This window comes from Sinocyclocheilus grahami, unplaced genomic scaffold (genome assembly GCF_001515645.1).
Source record: "Sinocyclocheilus grahami isolate Dianchi unplaced genomic scaffold, SAMN03320097.WGS_v1.1 scaffold312.1, whole genome shotgun sequence".
NCBI lineage: Eukaryota > Metazoa > Chordata > Actinopteri > Cypriniformes > Cyprinidae > Sinocyclocheilus > Sinocyclocheilus grahami.
In genome coordinates, this window is record NW_015505491.1 from 657,350 (window position 1) to 668,841 (window position 11,492).

At 37.4% G+C, this 11,492-nt stretch overlaps 1 protein-coding gene across 1 annotated transcript in view; it reads left to right on the top strand.

Annotated features, from left to right (window-relative positions):
• LOC107601746 (sodium- and chloride-dependent creatine transporter 1-like) overlaps positions 1-11,492 on the top strand; it is a 50,447-nt gene that overhangs the window by 8,680 nt on the left and 30,275 nt on the right. The window contains exons 2-6 of the mRNA XM_016294032.1: positions 5,119-5,250; positions 5,836-6,100; positions 7,451-7,608; positions 8,187-8,451; positions 9,012-9,144. Coding sequence (XP_016149518.1) covers positions 5,119-5,250; positions 5,836-6,100; positions 7,451-7,608; positions 8,187-8,451; positions 9,012-9,144 — 953 coding nt within the window. The remainder of the gene's footprint in view (positions 1-5,118; positions 5,251-5,835; positions 6,101-7,450; positions 7,609-8,186; positions 8,452-9,011; positions 9,145-11,492) is intronic.

Sequence of the window (11,492 nt, forward strand, 5' to 3'; positions counted from 1 at the left end):
AATGTTCCCTCCTGGTGGAATGACCTGCCCAACTCAGTCCGAGCAGCTGAGTCCTTACCCATCTTCAAGAATCGGCTTAAAAAAAACACATCTCTTCCATCTTTATTTGACCCTCTAACTCTAGCACTCTCTATTCTAATTCTATTCTTTAAAAAAACTAACACTAACTTTTCTAATCTTTTTGTATTCTATCTATTTGTTTTCTTTTTATTTATTATACAATTATCAAAAGCAAAAAAGGCCTCTAACACTAGCTTGCTCTATTCTTTTCTATTCTATATATTCTTCTTTTTATTATTATATAATTTTAAAAAAAACCTTGCTATGTGTCCTGCGTTTATCTAACTGAGACTTGTTATAGCACTTGCATATCATTGCTCTTTTGTTGATTTTGATTGCTTGCATTGTCCTCATTTTTAAGTCGCTTTGGATAAAAGCGTCTGCTAAATGACTTAATGTAAATGTAATATAGTGTGTGCGTTTTATTAAATGTATATTTATTAATGTATTAGTGAGGTTTTATTGTGTTCACTAAGCTATCACACAATAATTTACATTTTATATACTGTGTATGTATATATATATATATATATATATATATATTATATGTATGTATATGTAGTCTTTTGCATCTCTAGAATGCATGCAGTCCTCGCTACCCTAACTAGTACATACTGATGCTGGAGACAAGTTACTTTTCACCTGATAATACATGAAAACAATGTCATTGGCTTCTGAACAGATTGAGCCATATATGTTGACAGAGCATCCATATCCATCTGTTGTGTAAGGGGGAGGTGTGGAAATCTATATTTATAGCCTCCCCTCATAACCCAAGAACCCAGTCAGTTCTGCTTGTGTTTTTAGTGAAAGCACTTCTTGTTTGTGCTTTACAGGATAATGTGAACCGCTCAGCTGGGCTAACTCCCATTGCGGTTTTAGCTCATCCAGAATAGAAAGCTTAACATATTCTCACCACACCTGAGGTGGCTGTCTAGTAGCGAGCTGGAAAATATTAATGGGATATAGTGAGCAGCTGACTGAACATTATCCAGAATTATGTGGCTACTTAGCAAATAAATAAATAAATGGACCTGAAATATTAGTTTATTAGCTACTATGAGGCTGCAAAGAGAATGAACAGCACAGCTATGTTGGAAACACAAGTAGGCAGTAACATATATAGCGTTGCTATGGGCAACAGTCATTATTCAGAAATATATCTGAATGTCGCGATTGATCAATCAAAATCAAGTATTCCATATAAAGCAATACATTCGTTTGACGACATGCTAGTTTTACGGTATAAGTATTGACAAGAGCTCTGCTAGTGTTCGCATCATCAATACATAATAAAACACATGTTATTGATACATATTGCTTTGAACAGAGTTTAACTGAACGCACAGCCTTTTTTCCTCGCGTTTAACATATTATTCACAGAATTATAAAAAAAAAATCAGTGTATTACATTTTCCACAAATATTAAGCAGCACAACTGTTTTCAACACTGATAATAATAAGAAATGTTTCTTGAGCAGCAAATCAGCACATTAGAATGATTTCTGAAAGATCATGTGACTTGGAGTAATGATGCTGTAAATTACATTTTAAAATAAATTAAAATAGGAAACAAATATTTAACCCCCTGAGGTTGAGGTCTCGTATTTTCTTGATGAGAAAAAACTACAAATACTCCTTCATTTTTGATCATACATATAAGAATAAGGTATCATCACCGAAACTGCAAAGGATCTACTTTTATTTGTGTATAGTCATAATAACAACAAAACAACATGCTTTTGTAAAATAAAGAAAATAACAGGGTGCGCTCTGTGCTGTCTCTGTCACCTCTCTTCACAGGCACGTAAATAAAACAACATGAATCTCCACGAATACTTGCCTCAAAGACATGAGAAATATATATATATAGAAAGCTTGAAGTGTCTACTTTTAAATGAAGTAGCCTAAGTCACGTCCAAAACAAATATTCTGTAAAGTAATCCATATGAAACCAACGCGATGTCCAGTTTTTCCTGTCTCAACTCATTACCTTTAATGCGGTCATGCCCACGAGCCGATCGTGCTTTTCAGATTCTAAACATCCACGTGAGACGCGCGCATGTAAACGCCCACATCGCCTCCACGTAAACAAACAAGTTCATCCCGGCTACTTTTTGTTTCTGGAGAAAGACGCGCTGAGAGGAATAACCCAGAATTTACCTCAGAAAAAGAACACAACACAATGCGTCGCGCAGCTAGATCCTGTGGAGAATATCATTCTGATGAGTAGCCTAAGATTACTTGCATCAGTTGTTATTGTGTTATTGTGACATAACTTGTACACATTTTACTAGTTAGACTTTTCCCAAACTGTAATTCCTGACTACATGTATGAAATCGAGTGAAACATTTTGAAATATGTGTAATTTTATTGTCTAAATGTCTCACAACGCCAAGATGTGTTTAATGTTTTGTAACATAAAACCACAAGATATAAAAGTAGTGTTAACACTATGATATTAGAGTCTATGAATGTTTGGCACAAAGGTGTGTTACTGTTCAAGTTTCAGTGTTCAGATCAGTATGTTCAATCATGTGTCCTTGACCTTCACTGTGTATATTTTTATTATACTGTGTTTTAAATAAAATACAAATAATAATCAAAAACCCACATTATTTTACTCTACACTCTTAAAAATAAAGGTGCTTCAAAAGGTTCTTCAAGCGATGCCATAGAAGAACCATTTTTGGTTCCACAAAGAACCATTCAGTCAAAGGTTCTTTAAAGAACCATTTCTTTCTTACCTTTTTATAATCTGAAGAACCTTTTTTTCGCCACAAAGAACCTTTTGTGAAACAGAAAGGTTCTTCAGATGTTAAAGGTTCTTTATGGAACCATTTAGACAAAAAGGTTCTTCTATGGCATCGTAAAGCACCTTTATTTTTAAGAGTGTACTCACACTCTTTCTTACCTGCCTCAGTCACATTCATATTGATGGCCCGTTATGGGAGGCCCTTTGTCTCTCAGGTGTGAATCACTAAATATTCATGTTCATTGTCACTCCCTCGCATACGGGCATTCTAGCACAAAACATGTTTTACAAATGTTAAATCAATATATTGTTTTCTGTGAATGAGTGAGCATGATCATTTTCACATAATTTTGTAGCAAAAACTCTAGTCTACCACATCCAGTTCTCAAAAGTCTTGTGAACAAATATTGTGTATGTGTTTTATGGCCTTATTTCAGTGACTTTAAAAATGTGTTTTTCACTAACCACGCATAAACATTGTTTTCTCAAAAACACAAACATGTACATTCATGCTGCTCACATATTATTGTAGCCCAGTTTGTGCTGAATACAGTGTTATCAGACTTGATACAGTGCCTTGTCATATTGCAAATGTCAGGGCATACCAAAACTTCTCCAGGGCCCCAAAACACCCTCAGACCCCAGAGGGTTAAAATCGTAGTAATATTTAACAATATAATTGTTTTTACTGTAGTTAAAGAAATGCAGCTTTGGTAAGCATAAGAGAAAACCCAGATAGAAATTGTTGTTCTAATTCATCTGACATATTAGTAGCATGTTGCAGTTGAGTGAACATGCTAAAAATGACATCTTCCAGATGAAAAAGCTACCTCAAAATGCTAAAGTGTTCGTATTACATTTCGGGAAGATGTGAATCGCAACATCTGGGAAGATAAACCAATATGTACCTCTGCTGTACTTACTTACTTTTTGAATTCTATCAGTAGACACAGTAGCAATGAAGCACCAGCTCTTATGCACTGGAAGAGAAAGAGCTAAAAAGATTCCTCACTTTTCTAAAAATCTATAATGAGCACCCGCTGATACAGAGTCAAGTGCTCCACGCTTACGACGTCAGCCACTGCAGTACGTGCAAGACCGCGTGTGTGTGAGTCATGCTTGTTCTCGCATTGACCCGCAGTCACATTCTCATGCATCATCCGCTCACAGGGCATTGCTGTGGCATCCTTTTTTGTTTGCAAATCAGCTCGACACAAGCCCACATACGCATATTTTCCTTTTTCGCAGAGGAATACCCTCACGGTTTAGTGGCTGTTTGTTATGGACGGTCAGTGCAGCACATTGTTTTCAGTGCTTCCTTCTGTAGGCAGTTCATCAAAAGGCTTCTTTCTGAGTCACGAGTCCAATAAAAGCTGTTGTTTTCTGAATGGACACCGGGCAGTGCTCCCAAATAAGCCACTTCATTCATATCAGTGTTTTTAAATTAGCAGCAGGGGTTGTTTTGGTTGTATTTTTTTTAGATTGCACTCGTTTTAAATCTTCTGTAGCGGCTAGCCTGCAGAGCTAGCATTACGTAAGTGTGTCACTTTGAATAACGGCATGCCGGATTTCCACTCTGCCTTTTTTTCCATTGTATCTCTCTTTTGTCATGCGCTGCCATCCACCCCCGCGGTCCACCTCGCCCATGAGTGGCAGGTGACATCAAGACTTTCATTGAGCATGCCAGCATGGTATTCAGTGGATAATCTGCATCACACCGGCGACCAACCCCCTCTCTAAGCCGCTACTGTGGCTGTCAATCTCAGATCAGTCGAGCGAAGCTTTATTGCTGCCGACGCGTCGTTGTGCTGCCGCACAGACCGCTTGATGAATGCTAATGCGGCCAGCGGCAGTCAAATCTTAAGTGACGTGCCAACATGTGAAGGTGTCGTGCACAAATAGCAGAAAATTCCCTCAGTTAAAATGAACTGATATCAAGATGTGTAAAATGCAATATTCAGTGTCTTTTGGGGTTAATTGGCATTGTATGCATCATGAGACTCACGTTTATGTTTGTAGTTACTATTTTATTGGTACTTTATGAGACCTTGTGACTAGAATGAATGGAAAATGCAATTCTTTTCAAATTATATCAAGTGTTTGACCTTCAAAATTGAGCCTGTGCACTTTAAAACATGTTTCTGATCGATTCGTCAGTGCATCTCATTCCAACAATTATTCCTAATCTTTCATCAACTCATTTTGCTCAGAAATGCAGTACACCTAACATGGGTCGTGAATGTGGTTCCATGTCTTTAACATGTCTTTTAACTCTCTCTTTCTCTATTGCTGTATTTCACAGGAGTGTTCCTCATTCCCTATGTGTTGTTCATATTTCTGGGAGGCATTCCGATATTCTTCCTGGAGATTGCGCTGGGTCAGTTTATGAAGGCTGGAAGCATCAATGTGTGGAACATTGCACCTCTTTTTAAAGGTTTGCTCTCTTTATGCATTTACTTTTTAAGCTGTGATGCTATTTTAGGTTGTCCCTTAAAACATTGCATTCTTTAAAACATGCATTCTTTATTTTTTTAGGTATTATATTATATTATAATACATTAAAATATTGTAATGTAACTTTTTTATATTTTTGTATATATTTTTATTTTAAATTTTTTTAGTGAAATGGTTTGTATCAGAATTAAGCCGCAAAATGTGTTTGTCTTATAAAACTATTACCTATCACAAATTTGATATTAAGTTATATTATATAAGATTATATCATTAATAAATTAAGATAGATAGATAGAGTTTAGATAAATACACATGCTGATGTATTTCAAAATTATATGGATATTTTATCTAAAAAAAGGGTACAAATACATTATTAGGATAGTATATAACTTCAGTGAATGCCCTTCAGTATATCCTTGCTTCATTCTGTAGTTCAAAGACAACATGAAATCAAATTTGACTCTGTTTACTGCCTTAATGTTTGATTCATCAGCACATGTTATTTAAGAGATACTCTACACCTGAAGGCCTTTATTTTCAGTTGTCTTTTACTGGTTTGTTTTAGGACTTGGCTTCGCCTCCATGGTGATTGTGTTCTTCTGTAACACGTACTACATCATGGTACTTACCTGGGGTTTCTACTACTTGATTAAGTCCTTCAATTCCACGCTGCCCTGGTCCACCTGCGACAACCCGTGGAACACCGAAAACTGCATCGAGATCTTCCGCCACGACGACTGCCAGAACGGCACCATTGGCAACTCAACATTTGGAAACCTGACGTGCGAAGAGCTTGCTAACGGGCGTTCCCCTATCATTGAATTCTGGGAGTGAGTGATCGTTTTTTACGCAGTTCATTTCTTACACAAACAAACAATATTTGAAATGCCTTTCACCACCCACTTTTCTTACATAAAAGTGGGTGGTGAAAGGCATTTCAAATATTGTTATTTAACAACTCTTCACAAGATGAATGTGTTTAAGAAAACAATGTTTGTTGTTAACAACTAAATGTTGTTACGGTTGTTCTCGCATTGACCCGCAGTCACATTCTCATGCATCATCCGCTCACAGGGCATTGCTGTGGCATCCTTTTTTGTTTGCAAATCAGCTCGACACAAGCCCACATATGCATATTTTCCTTTTTCGCAGAGGAATACCCTCACGGTTTAGTGGCTGTTTGTTATGGACGGTCAGTGCAGCACATTGTTTTCAGTGCTTCCTTCTGTAGGCAGTTCATCAAAAGGCTTCTTTCTGAGTCACGAGTCCAATAAAAGCTGTTGTTTTCTGAATGGACACCGGGCAGTGCTCCCAAATAAGCCACTTCATTCATATCAGTGTTTTTAAATTAGCAGCAGGGGTTGTTTTGGTTGTATTTTTTTTAGATTGCACTCGTTTTAAATCTTCTGTAGCGGCTAGCCTGCAGAGCTAGCATTACGTAAGTGTGTCACTTTGAATAACGGCATGCCGGATTTCCACTCTGCCTTTTTTTCCATTGTATCTCTCTTTTGTCATGCGCTGCCATCCACCCCCGCGGTCCACCTCGCCCATGAGTGGCAGGTGACATCAAGACTTTCATTGAGCATGCCAGCATGGTATTCAGTGGATAATCTGCATCACACCGGCGACCAACCCCCTCTCTAAGCCGCTACTGTGGCTGTCAATCTCAGATCAGTCGAGCGAAGCTTTATTGCTGCCGACGCGTCGTTGTGCTGCCGCACAGACCGCTTGATGAATGCTAATGCGGCCAGCGGCAGTCAAATCTTAAGTGACGTGCCAACATGTGAAGGTGTCGTGCACAAATAGCAGAAAATTCCCTCAGTTAAAATGAACTGATATCAAGATGTGTAAAATGCAATATTCAGTGTCTTTTGGGGTTAATTGGCATTGTATGCATCATGAGACTCACGTTTATGTTTGTAGTTACTATTTTATTGGTACTTTATGAGACCTTGTGACTAGAATGAATGGAAAATGCAATTCTTTTCAAATTATATCAAGTGTTTGACCTTCAAAATTGAGCCTGTGCACTTTAAAACATGTTTCTGATCGATTCGTCAGTGCATCTCATTCCAACAATTATTCCTAATCTTTCATCAACTCATTTTGCTCAGAAATGCAGTACACCTAACATGGGTCGTGAATGTGGTTCCATGTCTTTAACATGTCTTTTAACTCTCTCTTTCTCTATTGCTGTATTTCACAGGAGTGTTCCTCATTCCCTATGTGTTGTTCATATTTCTGGGAGGCATTCCGATATTCTTCCTGGAGATTGCGCTGGGTCAGTTTATGAAGGCTGGAAGCATCAATGTGTGGAACATTGCACCTCTTTTTAAAGGTTTGCTCTCTTTATGCATTTACTTTTTAAGCTGTGATGCTATTTTAGGTTGTCCCTTAAAACATTGCATTCTTTAAAACATGCATTCTTTATTTTTTTAGGTATTATATTATATTATAATACATTAAAATATTGTAATGTAACTTTTTTATATTTTTGTATATATTTTTATTTTAAATTTTTTTAGTGAAATGGTTTGTATCAGAATTAAGCCGCAAAATGTGTTTGTCTTATAAAACTATTACCTATCACAAATTTGATATTAAGTTATATTATATAAGATTATATCATTAATAAATTAAGATAGATAGATAGAGTTTAGATAAATACACATGCTGATGTATTTCAAAATTATATGGATATTTTATCTAAAAAAAGGGTACAAATACATTATTAGGATAGTATATAACTTCAGTGAATGCCCTTCAGTATATCCTTGCTTCATTCTGTAGTTCAAAGACAACATGAAATCAAATTTGACTCTGCCTTAATGTTTGATTCATCAGCACATGTTATATAAGAGATACTCTACACCTGAAGGCCTTTATTTTCAGTTGTCTTTTACTGGTTTGTTTTAGGACTTGGCTTCGCCTCCATGGTGATTGTGTTCTTCTGTAACACGTACTACATCATGGTACTTACCTGGGGTTTCTACTACTTGATTAAGTCCTTCAATTCCACGCTGCCCTGGTCCACCTGCGACAACCCGTGGAACACCGAAAACTGCATCGAGATCTTCCGCCACGACGACTGCCAGAACGGCACCATTGGCAACTCAACATTTGGAAACCTGACGTGCGAAGAGCTTGCTAACGGGCGTTCCCCTATCATTGAATTCTGGGAGTGAGTGATCGTTTTTTACGCAGTTCATTTCTTACACAAACAAACAATATTTGAAATGCCTTTCACCACCCACTTTTCTTACATAAAAGTGGGTGGTGAAAGGCATTTCAAATATTGTTATTTAACAACTCTTCACAAGATGAATGTGTTTAAGAAAACAATGTTTGTTGTTAACAACTAAATGTTGTTACGGTTAACTGTTATTAATCCCACATCAATACTCACATAATTTGTTGTCCGTTAGAAACGAGTGGCATTTCAGTTGCAAGTGATGTTGCCTGTACAAGCTTGAATCTGTATTATGTTTTTGAATCTGCAGTTAGCATTTCATATTATTGGTTATTGATTTGAAGATCCTCTATTGACTGTTCAGATCGGCTCATGGTTCGATTTAATGCCCTGAGTGACAGTAGACTATACCACTCTGGAAAGTCATCGCTTTCAAGCTATGTACGAGTTTATAGATTCAAATAAAAACTGCTTTGTGAGCATTATATAATTATATATATATATAAATATTATATAGTGCTTTCATTCATGAATGTCATTCTCCATCTCAGGAACAAGGTTCTGAACATCTCTGATGGGCTGGATGAGCCAGGCGTCATTAACTGGGAACTGATGCTGTGTCTTATGGCCGTGTGGGTGATGGTTTACTTCTGTGTGTGGAAGGGGGTGAAGTCAACAGGAAAGGTGAGACTCTCTTTCTTTCTTTCTTTAGTGCTTCTCATTACATGTGTGAACCCTGTGTAGGGTGAAGACAGGTAAAGCAGCACACAGTCACATGGACAGCAGAGAATCAAATACATGCACTACAACTTAAAGGGGTCATATGATGCGATTTCAAGTTTTCCTTTCTCTTTGGAGTGTTACAAGCTGATTGTGCATAGATAAGATCCCTGAAGTTGCAAAGACTAAAGTCTCAAAACCAAAGAGATATTCTTTATCAAAGTTAAGACTCTGCCACGCCCCCCTAAAACGGCTCGTTCTAACACGCCCCCACATATCTACCTCATTATGTGGAAATATTTGCATAATGTGCCCAAATGTGCAGGCAAAGAAAGAAGGCGTGGTTTCAGTAACCACAGTTAGTGTTGAGTAATTTCAGCGATTTGTAATACAAATAGCCAGTTGAATCCAGCTTCTTTTTTTAATCTCATTTGAAACTTTAATGAGAATTTAACAGTCAGTCTGCAGGTCATTTCACATGTACTTATGTAATCTTGCAATTATGCTGCACATAAATTCATAAAAATGTGTTTGCCAAAGACTGCATCATATTGCATTTCCCTTGTGCTCTCAAGTGCAGTGTGACTTGCTTGTGTAACCTTGATTTGCATAGCTCCACCCACTGCTGCTTTGTCACAGTCGTGCAGGAGTGAGGCAGAAAGGTAACCATAGCAACATTATTTGCAATGGGGGTGTGGCGGGAAATATTACAAAGTGCCCTGTCAGGAAGGCACTGTGAGACTGGTTGGTCATGAGCGGGTGTCTGCAGTGGGACGTGACAAGGTGCTCGTACAAATGGCCAACAGCCACATTCTCTCTCCGGGAGGCGGGATCATATGAACCCTTAGTAATATAATAACTTAATTTTATTTCTACTGCTTATTACTGTATAGAAGGTCATCCTTGTATTACGGACACGTTTCTTCTGCACTAAAGTTACTCCTGTGAACTCAAAGCAGGGCTTAATGTTTCTAATAAACAGCTAAAGAAGGCAAACAGTGGAAAGTAGGTTATTTGAACTCATATTTAGTTCCTAGCTCGTGTTTTTCCTTCATAGTTTTTCTTTGATGGAAAGGACACTGTGAGTAAGCGTTGAGTCAAGCTCATTCATAAATAAATGCTGTTCTTTCTATTCATCTAAGTATCTTTAAAAAATTGTATCGCGGGTTCCACAAAAATATAAATCTTTGGAAACTTTCCAGGATTTTTTTGGAATATTCCAGGGATTTTTGGAAAGTTTTTTCAAAACAGTCATTTTTATTAGTATTTAAAAAAAATAAAATAAATCAATCAATCAATAAATCAAATGAAATAAAGAAGTAAAAATTCCTATATTTTGAATCAGTTCATTTGGATGAATCATTGCACTAGAATGGGTTGGACTTTCAAACAGTACATACGAGAGAGGACAGAGATGATTAGAGACGATATAGTTGATGAACTTTTGTAACAGCTTTCATGTGAGGAACATACTCACTATATCTGGGAACAGTGCATACAGTATATTAGAATATACTATATTCCCAGTAATTTCAGCGATTTGTAATACAAATAGCCAGTTGAATCCAGCTTCTTTTTTTAATCTCATTTGAAACTTTAATGAGAATTTAACAGTCAGTCTGCAGGTCATTTCACATGTACTTATGTAATCTTGCAATTATGCTGCACATAAATTCATAAAAATGTGTTTGCCAAAGACTGCATCATATTGCATTTCCCTTGTGCTCTCAAGTGCAGTGTGACTTGCTTGTGTAACCTTGATTTGCATAGCTCCACCCACTGCTGCTTTGTCACAGTCGTGCAGGAGTGAGGCAGAAAGGTAACCATAGCAACATTATTTGCAATGGGGGTGTGGCGGGAAATATTACAAAGTGCCCTGTCAGGAAGGCACTGTGAGACTGGTTGGTCATGAGCGGGTGTCTGCAGTGGGACGTGACAAGGTGCTCGTACAAATGGCCAACAGCCACATTCTCTCTCCGGGAGGCGGGATCATATGAACCCTTAGTAATATAATAACTTAATTTTATTTCTACTGCTTATTACTGTATAGAAGGTCATCCTTGTATTACGGACATGTTTCTTCTGCACTAAAGTTACTCCTGTGAACTCAAAGCAGGGCTTAATGTTTCTAATAAACAGCTAAAGAAGGCAAACAGTGGAAAGTAGGTTATTTGAACTCATATTTAGTTCCTAGCTCGTGTTTTTCCTTCATAGTTTTTCTTTGATGGAAAGGACACTGTGAGTAAGCGTTGAGTCAAGCTCATTCAGACGACTGACGCGCACACACACACACACACACACACACACACACA